The sequence below is a fragment of the Takifugu rubripes genome, chromosome 16 (genome assembly GCF_901000725.2).
Source record: "Takifugu rubripes chromosome 16, fTakRub1.2, whole genome shotgun sequence".
Classification (NCBI taxonomy): Eukaryota; Metazoa; Chordata; class Actinopteri; order Tetraodontiformes; family Tetraodontidae; genus Takifugu; species Takifugu rubripes.
In genome coordinates this window covers 1,491,785-1,511,345 of record NC_042300.1, presented here as the reverse complement: position 1 = coordinate 1,511,345, position 19,561 = coordinate 1,491,785, and the positions used below count along the sequence as shown (strand labels likewise).

At 43.9% G+C, this 19,561-nt stretch overlaps 2 protein-coding genes, 2 long non-coding RNA genes and 1 other non-coding gene across 9 annotated transcripts; 4 read left to right on the top strand and 1 right to left on the bottom strand.

Moving 5' to 3' along the window:
- Nucleotides 1-2,242: 2,242 nt before the first annotated feature.
- Nucleotides 2,243-3,722, top strand: LOC115252991 (uncharacterized). Its single transcript, XR_003891304.1, has 3 exons — nt 2,243-2,337; nt 3,029-3,152; nt 3,438-3,722. It is a non-coding gene; the product is annotated as an uncharacterized lncRNA (long non-coding RNA).
- A 21-nt stretch (nt 3,723-3,743) lies between these two features.
- LOC105417506 (protein FAM177A1-like) lies at nt 3,744-6,307 on the top strand. Its single transcript, XM_029849728.1, has 9 exons — nt 3,744-3,870; nt 3,976-4,053; nt 4,132-4,203; nt 4,637-4,859; nt 4,954-5,065; nt 5,248-5,406; nt 5,484-5,538; nt 5,624-5,718; nt 5,832-6,307. Exons 5-9 carry the CDS (start codon nt 5,045-5,047, stop codon nt 6,039-6,041), a joined length of 540 nt encoding a protein of 179 aa, XP_029705588.1. The 5' UTR covers nt 3,744-3,870; nt 3,976-4,053; nt 4,132-4,203; nt 4,637-4,859; nt 4,954-5,044; the 3' UTR covers nt 6,042-6,307.
- trnal-cag (transfer RNA leucine (anticodon CAG)) lies at nt 4,766-4,848 on the bottom strand. Its single transcript has one exon. It is a non-coding gene; the product is annotated as a tRNA-Leu (tRNA).
- Nucleotides 6,308-8,374: 2,067 nt separating the features above from the next.
- On the top strand, nt 8,375-10,810 carry LOC105417507 (uncharacterized). 5 transcript variants are annotated; one of them, XR_965140.2, is made up of 4 exons: nt 8,375-9,540; nt 10,131-10,277; nt 10,553-10,651; nt 10,752-10,810. It is a non-coding gene; the product is annotated as an uncharacterized lncRNA (long non-coding RNA). The 5 variants fall into 5 exon arrangements; XR_003891302.1 differs by having other exon boundaries at nt 10,131-10,651; nt 10,759-10,810; XR_003891300.1 differs by having other exon boundaries at nt 10,131-10,651.
- Nucleotides 10,811-13,403: 2,593 nt separating this feature from the next.
- On the top strand, nt 13,404-18,410 carry LOC115252990 (uncharacterized). The gene is made up of 10 exons (XM_029849727.1): nt 13,404-13,550; nt 13,651-13,728; nt 13,806-13,877; nt 14,113-14,172; nt 14,285-14,784; nt 14,866-15,193; nt 15,314-16,112; nt 16,200-16,409; nt 16,492-16,871; nt 17,023-18,410. Exons 1-10 carry the CDS (start codon nt 13,548-13,550, stop codon nt 18,064-18,066), a joined length of 3,474 nt encoding a protein of 1,157 aa, XP_029705587.1. The 5' UTR covers nt 13,404-13,547; the 3' UTR covers nt 18,067-18,410.
- Nucleotides 18,411-19,561: the final 1,151 nt, after the last annotated feature.

Here is a 19,561-nt window from a genome sequence, read left to right as displayed (position 1 = left end):
AGCTCTACAGGCTATCCTTCAACTGTTTCTTTTTTAATTGAAATCTTTAATGTGAACATGAACACAACATCCATGTACAATTAAAAAGCAATAATAATCCTGCATCATGTAAGAAATGGACACATGGAAAGCTGACTTCAAATCAACAATTACAATTCATCACAGTTATGTATTCAGTATATTAGTCCTAGTAGTTGATATTTTTTCATTTGCATTTGTTTATTTCAATAGATTGTTGTTTTGCATTATGTATGCACAGGTGGAGTCAAAAATCACCCAATTGAGTGTTTTTCTTCAAAATCTTTAAATTGAAAAGTTATAATAAATTCATATTCCAGGTATTCCTCATAAAACGTGTTTGCGACATGATACCATTTGCCTTTTTCATATTTCATTAATTTTAAGAAATTGCACTTTTTGTATCACTACCCCACTCTTCCACAAGTGGGGTCAAAAATGACCCCAAGCAGTTCCTATTCAATCTTCTCTGAACCTGTTATTCTTAGCAACTCTGACTGTCCCACTCACATCCGATGTCAGCATTCACCACTCAGGTGGTCATTTATACACAGCAACATACATGCAAATATTATCTCTTTTTATGAACTTATTTTTTATTGACAGATTATAATATGTGATCAAATTAATGATCAAATGCGGGAAATGTAAAATCAGATTAGCTTACTTTGGTGTTAGCTAACAATATTGGATTTAGGTAGGTAACACACTATTGTGTTAGCTAATATTGGCTAACAGTCTTGTTAGCTAACAGTAGGCAACAGTATTGCTGGCTAGCACACACACACGCAGACACGCACACACACACACACGCACACTTTGTGCCTGACCTCGCTAACTTAAAAGTAGGATAATGTTATATTAGCTGATTGAGGGTGCCTCCTAGGCAATTTCTCCATCCATCCATCCATCCATCCATCCATCCATCCATCCATCCATCCATCCATCCATCCTCTACCGCTTATCCAGGGTTGGGTCACGGGGGCAACAGCCTAAGAAGAGAAGCCCAGACTTCCCTCTCCCCAGCAACTTCTTCCAGCTCATCCGGGGGGATCCCCAGGCGTTCCCAGACCAGTCGAGAGACATAGTCTCTCCAAAGTGTCCTGGGTCTTCCCAGGGGTCTCCTACCGGAGGGACATGCCCTGCACACCTCACCAGGGAGGGCATCCTAACTAGGTGCCCAAGCCACCTCATCTGGCTCCACTCAACGCGGAGGAGCAGCGGCTCTACTCCGAGCTCCTCCCGGATGGCAGAGCTTATCTCTATCTCTAAGGGAGAGCCCAGCCACCCTACGGAGGAAGATCATTTCGGCCGCTTGTACCAGTGATCTTGTTCTTTCGGTCATTACCCAAAGCTCATGACCATAGGTGAGGGTAGGAACGAAGATCGACCGGTAAATCGAGAGCTTAGCCTTTTGGCTCAGCTCTCTCTTCACCACTACGGATCGGCCTGCCGATCTCCTGCTCCATTCTTCCCTCACTCGTGAACAAGACCCCGAGGTACTTGAACTCCTCCACTTGGGGCAGGATTTCCTCCTTGACCCGGAGAAGGCACTCCACCTTTTTCCAGTTGAGAACCATGGCCTCGGATTTGGAGGTGCTGATTTTCATCCCAGCCGCTTCACATGCAGCGGCGAACCGATCCAGTGATCGTTCAAGGTCACGGGCTGATGACGCCAACAGGACCACATCATCTGCAAAGAGCAGAGACCCGATCCTGAGGTCACCAAACCGGACCCCCTCAACACCATGACTGCACCTAGAAATTCTGTCCATAAAAGTTATGAACAGAATCGGTGACAAAAGCATCATTTTCGAAAAAAAAAATTAAAAAATGGAAATTATTTTTTCTATTTTTTCGAAAATGATGCTTTATTTTGAAAAGTGACCGAATTCTCTCTGTTACACCGTCTCACTTGACGCACGTCCACAAGTCACGTGTTACATCCTGCTAAATTAAATCCCAAGATAGCAAAATGAGCAAAAAACAAACTTCTTTAGAAAGTTTCTTTTTTGTGCGGCCCGGTACCAAAGGACCCACGGCCCGATACCGAAGATTTTGACAGCATTTAGACGGGATCAGCCAATCGCCGCAGCTCCGAATTTCAGACCTCAATATGATTGGTCGATTCTTCCCCCTTCGTCTAAATTCCCCTCACTGACCACTCACAGTGCTCAATTTTTGACAAACGGCAGGTTGATCCCGCCTTCTCGTTTTTTTGCTCATTAAATTGCGCAACCGCTGTTCATTAGCTTAAATTGCGCGCAACCACTTCATTCATCTCTTAGTAGAAATCGGCAAATAAACACTATCGATATGGTGAGTGTTTAGCGACACATACGAAATGGTCGATTATATATTATTCGGGAGAACTTGCGTTGTTTTCGATTTTGTCATGTTGTCGTGTTATATGTTCGTGTTTCGCGAGTCTTCGCTAGCCGCTAGTTGCTAATACGTCGACGGGTTTTTGCAAAACTACAATAGAGTCATCGGCTAAAGTGCGCTTGTGACATATTAGCGGTGTGGAGTAATTACTCCTTTATTACATTGTTGTGTACTCCCCCACCCCCACTGCTGCTACTACAGTGGAGCAACATTTTAAGGATAAGGATAAAGGATAAAAGACTTTATTGATCCCACATTTTGATAGGGGGGGGGGGGGGCGCTGGAAGTCTATTTTGACACTTACTTTACTGACAACGCTGACGCATGTGTCGCTGTAGTTTCGTTTCTTTATTAGCAGTAATGGTTATTATATACAATAGAGTGAGGGGAAAAAAGCTGCAGCCCTCTTTCATTACATAAAATTAAATACATGACTTCCTCCTCTCCTTTGTTACTCATGTGCTGCTGATCTGAGCGTCAAATGTTCACACACTCATGCAAATGCCCTTGGTGGGTTCAGGGCATGACCCCTAATGTCTGCTCATACGTTTATTTTGATGGCATGCATTTAAACAATGTCTGTGTATTTATGTCATCAAAGGCAGCAGCAAAGTAATCACACAAGGCGATGGGAGACGGAGAGTGGATGTCTCGCCTTCCTCAGTTTGCCAGCACTGGGGTCTGGCCTGCAAGGGAGGGCAACAGGCCAGCCCCCCCGACAAAGAAAATGGTTTGATTTTTATCAAGAGGTATGTAGCTTATTAAATTATACTATTAATACTGATAAAAATTGGGCCCTATATTAATTCCAAGGTTATAATTTCTAGGTTGAATAAATGTGATATAATGTAAATTTGCAATTACTGAAAAGATCCTTGTTCGGAGACATGACAAATTGCATCTGTGGGTTCCACGTACAGAAGGTAACAGTGTGTATGTGTGTGCATGCGTGTGAGTTCGTTTCAGTTTAGTTTATTTGTAAAGTGCAGTTAATGCAATGAGTTAAGTAATGATGCTTCTGCTCTGTCATGAAGGGACAGCCAGGTGCAGCAAATCCACAGCCGCCACCCCCCCCCAACAGACCTGACTGGTCTTCCAGGTGCCATGGGTCCACCCTTTTCAGCAGGCAGCAAGGTTAATGCAATGCAACAAATGCTGAATCAGTTATTGGTATTGTTGAATAAAAGTTGCACAAACTAATTAGTGTCACTACTACTCCATCTGAACAAAGCAGCTGCAGCAGCTGTCCCTCAAGCCCCTGCTCCTGCCCCTGCTCCTCCTCCTCCTCCTCCTCCTCCTCCTGCTCCTGCTCCTGCTCCTGCTCCTCCTCCTCCTCCTGCTCCTGCTCCTGCTCCTGCCCCTGCTCCTCCTCCTGCTCCTGCTTCTGCTCCTGCCCCTGCTCCTGTCCTGTAGCAAAGCCCTTCAGGCAGAGATGTCCGAAGGACCCCAGTGTTGACCCTGGCAATGGTATTTGGATAGTTATTCACATTTAAAAATTGACAATAATGGTTTGGCATTTTGTTTTCTTTTAGTTTGACAATATATGATATCTTTTGCTTTATTTTGATTGAGTTCAACAAGTCAAAATTCGGAGGGAGACATGTTGCAGCTGCAACTCCAAATTTAAGCATGGCATGGAAATTTACAAAGGTATGTAGGGTTTTAAATGAAATAGTAATATTTGCAGTTATAACAGAAGAAACGTAGATGGACTGCATTGCTTCACAGACACAAGTCACTGCTGGCTCAGGACAGGCCAGAACCAGCCAGACCCCACCTCCAGCCAGTATCGCTGCCCCAGTAAGTCATGACACAAACCACTTCTCAAATACAACTCAAGCAAACCTAAACCTATGAAACAGAGAAATACAGAGCAATCTGTATTTGGCACAGCTGAGCCAATTGGGTGCAGCTGCAGGCGTCTTAACTGCGCTTGTGCGGTTGATCAACTAGCTCCATAGCTAGTACCATAGCTGTGATTTGAACCAAATAGCAAATGTGAAAAAAACCCCTAAACTTTACATAAAGTAAACATAAAAACTTAACATATTGGCTAGAATGTAAATGTCATTAAATAATTTCACAGAAATATAATATGCCAATAAACATGTCATATTGGTTCCATGTTTTTGTTAGTGTATACTTGACTATAATATTTATGTGTATTTCTTACAAAATGTCAAAACATTTTCAGTGTTCATAGCCATTATTATTGTTGTTGTGTTGTTTTCAGCATACTGTGAATAAAACGCTTACTCATATACTAATTGGCAAGACTGCATCGGAATAGGTGAAGAGCAAAGAAAACTGGGTCGGGTCAACCCAGTATAGAAGGTGGTGTGGTTTTTGAGAAAAAGTGAATTGTCAGAAGTGGGATTCGAACCCACGCCTCCAGAGGAGACTGCGACCTGAACGCAGCGCCTTAGACCGCTCGGCCATCCTGACAGTGGGAAACAGTGAGTCTGCCTTCTGGCTTTTAATTCAATAGACATAACACAGCACTTATAAGGTAGCTTGTAAGTACTATCTTGCTGTGTTTGCTTATCTCAGGTTACAGGATAGATCCTGTATCCTGCAGTTTTCTGTCTTCACGTTAAGACAGTGTGAATGCAACCGCTTAAAGACCTGGCAAGTGTGAAGAATGACCAACATCCACCAGGAAGTAAGCTTTGCAACACTATACATGTGTAATGTAACTTCCTTAAATTCTTTTTTTCTGTTATTACTGACTAGTTGTTTAGAAAATGTGATCTGAGATACCGTGATCACCAAAATCAGTCTTGCTACTGTAGGTAATAGAAAAGAACAGAAATAAGTTCATTAAAAAACCTGTGAAAATGCCAGACATGTGCAGACATCCAGGAAACAGAGTTTGGTGATTGCGCCGTGACCAAACAGAGAAGGATCATCTACTTCTCCAGCGGTGAAACCCTAGAAGAGAAAGACAGTGAGGAGGAAGAGGATCAGCCATCAGACAGTCCCTTCAGGGAGAGTGAACAGAAGGTGGGCCATTGTTCCATAGATAATCACCATGTTACATATATCACACATAACATTCTGTTTCTTCTTCTCCACTTCAGCCTCGGTTCTCATTCAAGAAGCTGGTGATTCTAGTAGGCAGAGTTTCATTGCTGAGTATGTTACATTGCACATGGGGATAGAAAAATTGTAATTTTAAGAGTGAGAGAAAATGACTAATGGGGTTCTTTCCAAAATACAGCTTGTGATTTCCTTGGAGAGAGACTCGCTGCTGCACTTGGCCTGAATGCAGCCAAATACCAGTATGCTATAGATCTTTATGATCATAACCAAAAGGTAAAGCAAGCATACTACAGAAAGCATGTTTCTACAAACCAATATTTAAATTCTTCCGGTGCTTAGGAAGGTCCTCATCATTGACTCAGCATTTTTCTCCATTTCATTAACAGACAACAAGCAGCCAAGCTATGGACAGTTTGAGAAGAACCCAGACAAAGATGATTCAGCTCTCTTCTGGACCAGACAAGACACATTATGGAACATCTGGAAATGTAACACACCCTGTGGATAGCCAGAAAAACACCAATGGGAGACATACGGAGGGAAATGAAGGAGTCCAGAATCGTGGATATCAAGCAGATGATGATTATCTGAAATAAGGTGCATTTTATTTACTTGATTTAAAGTGTGAAATGCAAAAATACATTTTTATTTTGGAATAATCCCACCTTTGATGGTGATGGTCATAGCATTTCATATCACTTTTATGTAGACCTTTGGCATGTAGGTCGATCCAAGTGATAATGATTCAAATATGATTTATGTCTATAAAACATATTTAACTTCCCAGAATGAGGAACTCTTGATTCCACCCAAGGGTAAATTAGGTCAAATAAAATTTGTCTCATACCAAAACAAAACAAAACTACATGAAAAAGCTTTTTTTTTTTTTTTTAATGTAAAGACAAAGAAATGACATTTATACATTAACATTTTTTTATTCTAGTCTTAGTTTGGATCACATAAACCAACAACTTCTGCTATAATGCCAAAAATTATGTCCCATATAATTTTTGGCATTATAGCAGAAGTTGTTGGTTTATTAGACCAAAGACACAACCAAGTGCCAATGACTACATCCTGCTGCTGTTGGTTACCCTGGTAGTGGTGCACTTGTAGTGGTAGTGGAGGCCATTCAAGAGTTCCTCTGTGTCCAGGACTGATCCTCTGCAAATATTTGACTGGTCCTCTGCCTCAGCAATCATCATCCCTGGTTCTTCTGTGTCTTCTCCCTGTTTAACCTGCTGATACATGGTCTTGGAAAGAGCATTCTTCTTCAGCCTTTCTGCCAATACAAGGTGTACAACATCCATGCAACACAAGCACTGTGGCAAATATGGCCACAGAGATCAAAACGGATGCCATTAACCCACTCCATTTACCAAACCAGCATTCTCACCCAGCTCCTCAGAGAGGGAAACATACAAACACCACACACACACACACACAAAAAAACCCCTGGAAAACGTGGATTTACGAACCGTAACTTCTCTGCAGTGGATAGATCCAACAGGACATTGTGTTAGCGGGTGATGTGTTCAATAGTTTGCTGACTTTGACATAATTAATGTTTACACCATAACTTGGAGTGATAGATTGCTGCCACTCCCCCTCCTCGACCAGTAACACGAGGAATATGATAATTAAGATGGGTAGGAGTAGATTCATTTAAGCTAACATACTACTTCTCCTGAAGCCAGTTCTCAGTTAGACAAAATAAATCAATGTGATGATACAACACACCAAGTGTTCAATTTTAAGTAAAGTGAATACAACACACCGTGCACAGTGCAACCAACGAACGTTTGAGAAGAGAGGAAGTGACGCAATACGTTACCGGCACTTCATCCAGGCACTTGCTCACCAGTAGACACACAGCAAGATTCATAGTTAGATTTATTTATAGTCAAGTTTATGCTTGACTATAATTTTTGCATGTATTTCTTACAAAATGTCATAACATTTTGAGTGTTGTCATAGCCATTATCATATTGTTGTGCTGTTTTCAACATACTGTAAATAAAACGCTTACTCATATACTAATTGGCCAGACAGCGTCGGAATAGGTCAAGAGCAAAGAAAACTGGATCGGGTCAACCCTGTAGAACAGTGGTCCCCAACCTTTTCTGGACCACGGACCGGTTTAATGTCTGACAATATTTTCACGGCCCAATCTTAAGGTGTAGCAGATAAAAACAAAATAAAATGACTAGATTGGCATTAAAAACTCTGGTATTTTCTCAATAATAATAATAATAATAATGAACGTAAATCCACTGTGTAATCATGCGCAACTTTATTAGCAGCGTCCTCGTAACGTCGCACCAACAACAGAACGGCTGTTTCCGAAACCACACACTCGTTCCCTATTCACTACTCACTACATGGGGGACATGGATTGAGTGAACTACGTAGTGCACTCAATTTAAAGTTAGTATTCGGACAACGGCGTCATTTACGGCGCACGTAAAGTGACGTCATGGTGTCGCATAATAAATACGAACCGGTCGTCGAGAAAAGTGGCCAGGTCCATTTAATTATTTTAACTCATCAGAAATACATTCAGCGGTCATTTTATGAAAATGCAATATTTTACCCTATAATTAACTTTATATAATACAATGAAATATTAATGTAAATAATAATACAATAATAACTACTTATTACCTAAAATAATTAGTGTACCTTGACATTTTCAAGCCAAGACGTGATGGCACATTCTCAAGTTATATTCCGCTGAAGTGAAAACATTTAATAAAGCAATTTTTCATCAAAAAATGGATCCAGAGCTACTTTTCATCTTTGTAAATATTATTTTACTGAGATTCTGTCGCCTGGTGAGGAACAGTCGATTCCGAAGAACAATTTTAAGTGAGGGGCGGGGGGATCAGTGAAGATTGATTGATTTTTTTTTATTTATTTTTTTACACATTTATGTTGTAATATTTTAAGATGATCATATTGGACCCCTACTGAAAAAAAATTCTTATTTCCAAAAATTTCATATATCAAACCGCACAGTAGAAATTACGTTAAAAAATGTATCCCACGCACTCTGGTCGCTATTGTAACGTTGTTTAAACATACCTTCAAAATAAGACACAACACAAAAACAAAGTGCATACTCGCTATTCACAGCAGCACTGAATCAGTGGGAACCCTGAGCTTGTTTTGCTGCAACAAGACGGTCCCATCTTGAGCTTTTGGGAGACAATGAAACCCGAAGTGTGCTCCTTAGGTCCAGTCTGCTCCGTAATTTGGTTTTGGTTGCCGTCACTGCAGAAAACCCTGCTTCACACAGATACGATGTCGGAAAAGGCAACAGGGTTTTCAGTGCTTTTGTGGCGATCTCGGGGTATTCTGCCATGACTTTAATCCAGAACAACGGCAGAGTTGATGTCTCGAACAGACGTTTAAGGCCACCGTCATTTGCGATCTCCAGCAGTTGAACTTCTTGCTTGATTCACCCGGTTTGTTGACAAATGGGTCGCAGATCCATTCCTTGGCAGTTCGTGGAGCTTTTGTGGTTGGGAAGTAGCGCTCGAACTCTTCTGACAGCAGGGACAGGTGTTCTTGCACCAGCACCAGGGTGCAGGGTCCTCTCCTGTCCCTTCATTGGGCCGTTTCCCCTTTGCAAAGGAACTTTCTAAAGAAATTTGTTTTTTGCTGATTTTGCTAGCTTGGGATTTAATTTAGCAGGATGTAACACGTGACTTGTGGACGTGCGTCAAGTGAGACTGATGTAACAGAGAGAATCCGGTCACTTTTCAAAATAAAACGGGGGAAAAAATAAAAAAAATGGAAATATTTTTTTCTTTTTGTGCGGCCCGGTACCAAATGACCCGCGGCCCGATACCGAAGATTTTGACAGCATTTAGACGAGATCAGCCAATCACCGCAGCTCCGAATTTCAGACCTCAATATGATTGGTCGATTCTTCCCCCTTCGTCTAAATTCCCCTCACTGACCACTCACAGTGCTCAATTTTTGACAAACGGCAGGTTGATCCCGCCTTCTCGGTTTTTTTGCTCATTAAATTGCGCAACCGCTGTTCATTCATCTCTTAGTAGAAATCGGCAAATAAACAATATTGACATGGTGAGTGTTTTAGCGACACATACGAAATGGTCGATTATATATTATTCGGGAGAACTTGCGTTGTTTTCGATTTTGTCATGTTGTCGTGTTATATGTTCGTGTTTCGCGAGTCTTCGCTAGCCGCTAGTTGCAAATACGTCGACGGGTTTTTGCAAAACTACAATAGAGTCATCGGCTAAAGTGTGCGCTTGTGACATATTAGCGGTGTGGAGTAATTACTCCTTTATTACATTGTTGTGTGCTCCCCACCCCCACTGCTGCTACTACAGTGGAGCAACATTTTAAAGATACTTTACTGACAACGCTGACGCATGTGTCGCTGTAGTTTCGTTACTTTATTGGCAGTAATGGTTATTATATACAGTAGAGTGAGGGCAAAAAAGCTGCAGCCCTCTTTCATTACATAAAATTAAATACATGACTTCCTCCTCTCCTTTGTTACTCATGTGCTGCTGATCTGAGCGTCAAATGTTCACACACTCTCATGCAAATGCCCTTGGTGGGTTCAGGGCATGACCCCTAATGTCTGCTCATACGTTTATTTTGATGGCATGCATTTAAATAATGTCTGTGTATTTATGTCATCAAAGGCAGCAGCAAAGTAATCACACAAGGCGATGGGAGACGGAGAGTGGATGTCTCGCCTTCATCAGTTTGCCAGCACTGGGGTCTGGCCTGCAAGGGAGGGCAACAGGCCAGCCCCCCGACAAAGAAAATGGTTTGATTTGTATAAAGAGGTATGTACCTTATTAAATTATATTATTAATACTGATAAAAATTGGGCCCTATATTAATTCCAAGGTTATAATTTCTAGGTTGAATAAATGTGATATAATGTAAATTTGTAATTACTGAAAAGATCCTTGTTTGGAGACATGACAAATTGCATCTGTGGGTTCCACGTACAGAAGGTAACAGTGTGCATGCGTGTGAGTTCGTTTCAGTTTAGTTTATTTTTAAAGTGCAGTTAATGCAATGAGTTAAGTAATGATGCTTCTGCTCTGTCATGAAGAGACAGCCAGCTGGAGCAAATCCACAGCCGCCACCCCCCCCAACAGACCTGACTGGTCTTCCAGGTGCCATGGGTCCACCCTTTTCAGCAGGCAGCAAGGTTAATGCAATGCAACAAATGCTGAATCAGTTATTGGTATTGTTGAATAAAAGTTGCACAAACTAATTAGTGTCACTACTACTCCATCTGAACAAAGCAGACAGCAGCTGCAGCAGCTGTCCCTCAAGCCCCTGCTCCTGCTCCTGCTCCTGCTCCTGCTCCTGCTCCTGCTCCTGCCCCTGCCCCTGCTCCTGCTCCTGCTCCTGCTCCTGCTCCTGCTCCTGCTCCTGCTCCTGCTCCTGCTCCTGCCCCTGCCCCTGCCCCTGCCCCTGCCCCTGCGCCTGCGCCTGCTCCTGCTCCTGCTCCTGCTCCTGTCCTGTAGCAAAGCCCTTCAGGCAGAGATGTCCGAAGGACCCCAGTGTTGACCCTGGCAATGGTATTTGGATAGTTATTCACATTTAAAAATTAACAATAATGGTTTGGCATTTTGTTTTCTTTTAGTTTGACAATATATGATATCTTTTGCTTTATTTTGATTCAGTTCAACAAGTCAAAATTCGGAGGGAGACATGTTGCAGCTGCAACTCCAAATTTAAGCATGGCATGGAAATTTACAAAGGTATGTAGGGTTTTAAATGAAATAGTAATATTTGCAGTTATAACAGAAGAAACGTAGATGGACTGCATTGCTTCACAGACACAAGTCACTGCTGGCTCAGGACAGGCCAGAACCAGCCAGACCCCACCTCCAGCCAGTATCGCTGCCCCAGTAAGTCATGACACAAACCACTTCTCAAATACAACTCAAGCAAACCTAAACCTATGAAACAGAGAAATACAGAGCAATCTGTATTTGGCACAGCTGAGCCAATTGGGTGCAGCTGCAGGCGTCTTAACTGCGCTTGTGCGGTTGATCAACTAGCTCCATAGCTAGTACCATAGCTGTGATTTGAACCAAATAGCAAATGTGAAAAAAACCCCTAAACTTTACATAAAGTAAACATAAAAACTTAACATATTGGCTAGAATGTAAATGTCATTAAATAATTTCACAGAAATATAATATGCCAATAAACATGTCATATTGGTTCCATGTTTTTGTTAGTGTATACTTGACTATAATATTTATGTGTATTTCTTACAAAATGTCAAAACATTTTCAGTGTTCATAGCCATTATTATTGTTGTTGTGTTGTTTTCAGCATACTGTGAATAAAACGCTTACTCATATACTAATTGGCAAGACTGCATCGGAATAGGTGAAGAGCAAAGAAAACTGGGTCGGGTCAACCCAGTATAGAAGGTGGTGTGGTTTTTGAGAAAAAGTGAATTGTCAGAAGTGGGATTCGAACCCACGCCTCCAGAGGAGACTGCGACCTGAACGCCAGCTGGCGAAGAATCGTCCGGGGAAATTTTGGAGGTATAAGTCAATCACCGTCGATATGATTGGTGGCGTCCAACATTTTCGTCGATATGATTGGTGAATCCAACATTTCCGTCGATATGATTGGTGAATCCAACATTCCGCTCCCACTGACCTATCACAGCGCTCAAATGTTGGACAACCGGCAGGTTGCTCCACCTCCAGATCCACCTCAAGCTCCACCTCCTCATTTTCGCAGCTCTAATTGCGCGCAACCACTTCACTCATCTCTTGGAAGAAAACGGAAAATAAACAATATTGACATGGTGAGTGTTTTAGCGACACATACGAAATGGCCGATTATATATCATTCGGGAGAACTAGCGTTGTTTTCGAAGTTGTCATGTCGTCGTCGTGTTATATGTTCGTGTTTCGCTAGTTGCAAATACGTCCACGGGTTTTTGCAAAACTACAGTAGAGTCATCGGCTAAAGTGTGCGCTTGTGACATATTAGCGGTGTGGAGTAATTACTCCTTTATTACGTTGTGGCCTGTACTCCCCCACCCCCACCCCCACCCCCACCGCTGCTACTACAGTGGAAAGCGACTTTTTGATGGGGGTGGGGGGTGGAAGTCTATTTCACACTTACTTTACTGACAACGCTGTAGTTTCGTTACTTTATTAGCAGTAATGGTTCAGTAACATTATAGTATGTATAAATTATTATATACAGTAGAGTGTGTTGCTCATGTGCTGCTGATCTAAGCGTCAAATCTTCACACACTCATGCCGGTGGGTTCAGGGCATGACCCCTAATGTCTGCTCATACATTTATTTTGATGGCATGCATTTAAATAATGTCTGTCTATGTCATCAAAGGCAGCAGAAAAGAAGTCTCACAAGGCGATGGGAGACGGAGAGTGGATGTCTCGCCTTCGTCAGTTTGCCAGCACTGGGGTCTGGCCTGCAAGTGAGGGCAACAGGCCAGCCCCCCGACAAAGAAAATGGTTTGATTTGTATAAAAAGGTATGTAGCTTATTAAATTATACTATTAATACTGATAAAAAATTGGGCCCTATGTTAATTCCAAGGATTTATAATTTTCAGATTGAGAAGTGCCCAAAGATGTCTCATGGACAAAGATCCTTGTTCGGGGACATGATAAATTGCATCTGTGGGTTCCACGTACAGAAGGTAACAGTGTGCATGTGGGTGGGTGTGTGTGTGCGTGAGTTCGTTTCAGTTTAGTTTATTTGTAAAGTGCAGTTAATGCAATGAGTTAAGTAATGATGCTTCTGCTCCGTCATGAAGGGACAGCCAGCTGCAGCAGCTGTCTCTCAAGCTCCTGCTCCTGCCCCTGCTCCTGCCCCTGCTCCTGCTCCTGCTCCTGCTCCTGCTCCTGCTCCTGCCCCTGCTCCTGCTCCTGCCCCTGCTCCTGCTCCTGCTCCTGCTCCTGCCCCTGCTCCTGCTCCTGCCCCTGCCCCTGCCCCTGCTCCTGCCCCTGCTCCTGCTCCTGCTCCTGCTCCTGCTCCTGCCCTGCTGCAAAGCCCTGCAGGCAGCAATGTCCGAAGGACCCCAAATTTGACCCTGGCAATGGTATTTGGATAGTTATTCACATTTAAAAATTGACAATAATGGTTTGGCATTTTGTTTACTTTTGACAATATATGATATCTTTTGCTTTATTTTGATTCAGTTCAACAAGTCAAAATTTGGAGGGAGACATGTTGCAGCTGCAACTCCAAATTTAAGCATGGCGCGGAAGTTTACAAAGGTATGTAGGGTTTAAATGGAATAGTAATATTTGCAGCTATAATAGAAGAGACTTAGATGGACTGCATTGCTTCACAGACCCAAGTCTCTGCTGGCACAGGACAGGCCAGCACCAGCCAGACCCCACCTCCAGCCAGTATCGCTGCCCCAGTAAGTCATGACACAAACCACTTCTCAAATACAACTCAAGCAAACTTAAACCTATAAAACAAATACAGAGAGAAATAATAGAGCAATCAAAGTGCAAATGTTGCTCTAATTGTGAAAAATGACAGCAGGCTAATATCTTAAACATCAGATTCAATGGCAATGTGATTATAATGTAAATTATAATGTAAATCAGTTTGCCACAAATGTGAGTGTCTTCATTTCCTTTTGTCTACAGACTCCACCAGCTGCTGTCCACAGTTCCCCATCTTCTTCAGGAGTGTCTGCCACTGTGTCTGTAAGTAATACTAGATTTAATTTAATGTTGTGTAGAGCATGAGATGTGGTTATTAACAGGGTCGGCTGTATTGTCGTTTTGTTGATTTGGTTCTGTTTTGTCTTTTGTATAGACTGCTGCCTCCTGCCCTCTTGAGTCCACTCTTGGGACGCCAGCAGGAAATCAGCTGCCCCGTTTATGGTCAAATACCTTGCCGGTTGAAGACCATAAATGGATTTCTAAGCGGCTTTTCCGAGCTGGACCCAAGGGAAAGCTGGAGCTTCAGGACCACCTGAAGCTCTGGTACTTCCCACCTCAGCCCAGTGAGGTGTATAATCAGGCTCCAGGTCCAGACCGCTTTTTCGCCCATCCACTTCTTGTCTGGATGCCATACAAGTTGTGGAAGGTGAAGGTGGTCTGTCCCAACCAGGGCTGTGGGCTGCACCAACTAACTGGTGCGGGCCTGCATAAGAGGGCACGGCAGGTTCTGGATGTAGATCGGACCTACAACATGGTGGCAGAAACTTTAATCTGCAACAAGTGTAAATCCTCCCATGTGTCATGGAGCCAGACTGTGCTCACACAACTGGACCTGGCACATCGGTCAGAATTTAGGGTCATCCTTACACGAAAGTGAGTATTTTCTTTCTCGCCATGTCTTACACACAAGCTTGTACAATATTCTTACTGATATGTTTTCTATCTATATCCAAGGTACGCTTGTGATATAAGGGTGATCCGGCTTCTGCGGGAGAGAGGACTGGGCAACAGTCCGACTCGCGTCCTCAAGCAGCTGAGGGAGAACCACACAGAGGAGTGGCTGAACCGAGTGGCACGGTTCACCACGGAGTGTGTGGACTTCCTCCAGCGGCCAGGACTGCTGCCCATGGTCTTCCCTGAGCCTCCACAACCTGCGGTGGTGCCTAGCTGTAAGTGGCTGCTGTCAGTTTACAGCCAGGACGTCCTGACGAGGATGGAGGACATCCAGGCCCGGATCACATCCGTGTACGGGTCCATTTTAAAAATGGATTCCACAAAAAAGGTTACTAAAAATATTTCTAAAAATGTCTGCTGACATTATATTATTATATAATTGCAATTAGCACAGTGTCATTTTTCTCAATCATCATCACGGAGGTCCTATACATTTTATGTGTTTCAGATCACAAAGAAGTTGGCAGGGACGGCAAAGGGGACAGCACTCTGGCTGACTTCAGTTGGCAATGAGTATGGCCAGATACTCATGAGTGTGCTGACCGCTCAAGAGGGAGCAGGCCTGGACCTGATGGCGGCAGGTCTAATGAGAAGATTCCGGGAGGCTGGTGTGGATCCCCCTGTGCTCCTCTATGTTGATTGTGGATGCTGCGCCGATTTGGGAGAGACAAAGCTGAGTGCCAGATTCAGTGGATGGCCAGAACTTGCCATCAGGCTGGATATCTGGCACTTTATGCGCCGACTCGCTATGGGCTGCACAACCAATGCTCATCAGCTGTATCCACTTTTTATGTCACGTCTATCGGCGTGCATATTTGAGTGGGATGCTGCTGATTTAGCTCGGTTGTGTGAAGCTAAAGAGCAGCAGTTCAGGGCGCAGGGCTTGTCTCTCCCTATTGGCGACATCCACAAGCATCTGTCGAGGGAGGAGCTGACTCTGCATTGCCGGAGAAGGACACGTGGGGAGGAGACCACCGTCCAGCTGGTGGAGGAGCTGCTGCATACCTTGATGGGAAGCAGAGGCAATGACTCCCTTGGAGTTCCCCTGCTTGACAGCGAGAGGATGGAGCACATCTGGAGGGTCCAGAAGAAGCACGTAAAGTGCATCCAGGATCTGCCAGGTGTTGCTCTGTACATCAAGACAGGGGAGCTCTCAAAGGGAGGAGTGATTCTTCCCATCTATAGATGTGCAAGGGGCTCGACATCTCTGGAGTCTTTTCATCTCCACCTGAACCGGTTCATTCCAGGTGTGTGTCTGACAGACTCGTGTGTTGTGTAATCTAAACCAATCCAATAACATTTTTATCTTTTTTTTTTTTACCATGCATTTCCAGGGACCTCTGCCAACAGTGTCAATTTTCAAATTTACCTGTTGGAAGGGCTGCACAGGTGGAACCAGGACCGTGGTGCTGCAGCCCTCTCCTCTGGGTCATCTGCTCTCCGCAGTTACTCTGGTGACCTGCTTCACTGTGTGAACAGCAATTACCAGAGGCTGTTCAGCAGGAAGTTGGCACCGGAGTTCTGCCCACCCTCCCGTTACACCGGTAAGCACACGTGAGCTCATGAGTGATGTCACTAAATATTCAAATATTTTATTAATTTATGAATGAATCATTGTTATTTCAGGAGAGCTCATCGGGGTGCAGTATCTCTTGAGGCAGACTGGCCAGGCACTGCAAGATATGCACCCTGATTCAGAGGAGACGGCTCAGCTTATTGAAGAGCATGATGTGGTGGACAGCGTGGAGGAAGATGAGGGTTTCTCTGACCTCCCACAAGATCCGACAGTAGTCGAGGTCCTTGAGCCCTCTCTACCTCCTACTGCCGCTGTGACCACATCAGTTGTCTCGTCCCCGGCACCCTGGACACCCACCATCACAGCTCCCAAGCCTTCTACACTGGCAGCTCCAAGCGCCACAGCACCCAGGTCATCAGTGGCTGCCAACCCATCTGTGCTGCATACCAGCGCTCCAGCTACTACATCTGTAGCTGCAGATGAAGATGTGGTAGGTGACAGAATGCTATTTAGAATATATGAGTATAGCGCTGTACAATTTTTAAAGACATTACGTTTATACAGTCACGTAACATATTGTCAATGTTCCGTGTCAGTGAAGGCTTTACATTCTTATCTAAAATGTTTAATCATTTGCACAGGTTGTTGATGACAAAAACAGGCCTGGGTACCAGCATGTGGACAGCCTTGGAGAGTACCTGGTGGAGCTTCGGGAGCAGACAGCCCTCTTTTTAAACCAGCAGCAGACCGACACCATCATCTCCCTGTGGCAGAACCTGCAGGACTACGACAAACAGCAGGTGGTTTATGCTGCACGGCACCAGGGCAGACTGTTGAGCGGCCGATTTAGAACCCCTAAGAAGCCCTCAACAACCCCTGGTGTGGAGAGCACCACCCGCTGTACGCTGGGGGCAAGTAGCGTTCCTGCCCAGTGGCCTGACTGCTGCCGGCTGGTTGAGAACATTTTCATACGGTTGTGCAACCTGCATCCAAGCCCCAAGAAACGTGGCAAGAAGACTGATTCGAGGTGGTCTTTAATTCTGAGAGACTACCATCGAATCAGACAGCTTGTCACTGGCAATGCGCTTGTGATGCAGGACACAGACATTCAACTGGTTGAGGTGAACCAGAACACCCTCATCCAGTGGCACAACCGGAGGCAAAAAGGACTGGAGCTCTCCGTGAGGCTGCAGGGCACAGCCCTGCCTACAGCCCTCCCAGTGTCTGCACAGCCTCTTCAGGAGGCAAGAGTGCTCCCTGCAGAGCCCATACAAGCACGGGAGGAGCTCCAGTACCACCTGCCTCACAGTACGGCAGGCCAGGCACAGCAAAGAGCAAAAAGGAAGCTCTTTGCTATAGCCCCACCACCAGCACCTGCACCAGCACCAGTACCTTTTGTGGTACCTCAGCTTTCACCAGCTGGGGTGCATCAATGGGTACCGGTGACCTTTATGCAGGGTCGTCCCCTCGTCACCCCAGGTTCTGCCACTCTTCCCCAGCTTCCCCAGCTTCCAAAGAGGAAGAGGCCGTACAACCGTACGGTCAGTGCAAATAAATGCAAGAAATGTGGGGAGTTCCGTAACGCTGAAACCGGCCACAGCCAGTACCGGGGCAAAGTGTTCTGTCCGAGTACAGAACACTTGTCAAAGGAGCAGTGGCTGGAAGAAGCAAAAAAAAACATTTAAATAATTTGTAAATAGTTGTATGTGAATATTTTTTGTTGTAAATAGTTAAATATTTTTATATAAGAGTTGTTTTTCTGTTAATATATATTGGTTTGTTAATTTTTTTTACCAAAGTATTTCTATTTTCTGGAGGGAAATAAAACTCCTTGACAATCAAAAGTGTTTTGTTTTTTTAAAGTATGCTGATGTTTCGAAGGTCACCGGTTCAAATCCCTCCCGCGGTCATCCAAAAAAAAAACAAAAAAAAAAAAAAAACTTATTTCTCATCAGACAGCCAGGAATATATAAATATGGGCACAAAAGCCCCATTTCTCTCTTTTCTCCTCTTTTTCTCCTCTTTTTCTCCTCTTTTTCTCCTCTTCCTTCTCCCCCCTTTCTTCCCCCCTTTTCTCCCTTCTTCCCCATCAATCTTGGACTATTGTTCCCCAGCTTGAACGCAGCGCCTTAGACCGCTCGGCCATCCTGACAGTGGGAAATGACGCGTCTGCATTATCGCTTCATGGAAATCGGCGAAGCCCTGTATTTGTTTAATATGGGTTGTTTCTCACTGTTGTTATCAGGTGACCAGAATTTCCCAAGTGTTCAAATTAAGTAAAGTGAATACAACACACCAAGTGTTCAATATTAAGTAAACACAACACCCCGTGGTCAATGCAACCAACGAACGTTGAGAAGACAGGAAGTGACGCAATACGGTACCAGGAAGTTAAGATGTTACGATCGAACAGATTGACTCAGAAACTTGCATAAACTCTGAAAATTTATTTGTAGGAAAGACTGCACCAGACTTTCCACTTTGTTGAATTAAATCCCATCAGTTTAATCTGGACAATTGATTATGAAACAATACAACAAGCAGTGAAATAATATAGGGAAAGAGTGTGGAGAAAGATGTTCTGCTTTGCAGGTTCATGCGCAAGCAACCTTGCACTTGTATTATTCATATAATGAATTAGCATCAGCTTAAATGCATTTATTCTGCATTGTTGGATAGGAGCATCTCCAACAGTCCAAGTGCAGACCAAGTTGACGTTATTCTTCTCACTGTCCATTCAGCCTTAAAGTATGCAAAAGCAGCACAGGAGAATTATGAGATTAGCTTTTAGTAGTGAAGGAGGGTTCTGTCTGCCTCTCTGGTGCTTTGTTCTCACATGAAGCACAATTCTGACGAAAATTTGAACAGAACATAACCATTTCCGGTGACACTTTCATCAGTTCCACTTGATGTTGTTGGTATTTGTCCAGTAATGATGATCGACGAAGAACTTGGACACGCCACCACATTTACTGACCTCCAGACGGTTCAGAACGGGGAAATGACAACTCTACCCACCAGGGAGCAGCTTCCTTCATGACTGTGTGCAACTCGCCATGTGTTGACAGCTTCTTCTATCCCTACATGGCTGGAACCAGGGGCAGGTGGGCTGTCATCAGTTCCCTCATTGATCAACATACTAATCAATGATGGCTGTGCTGCTGCAGACACACTCAGTTT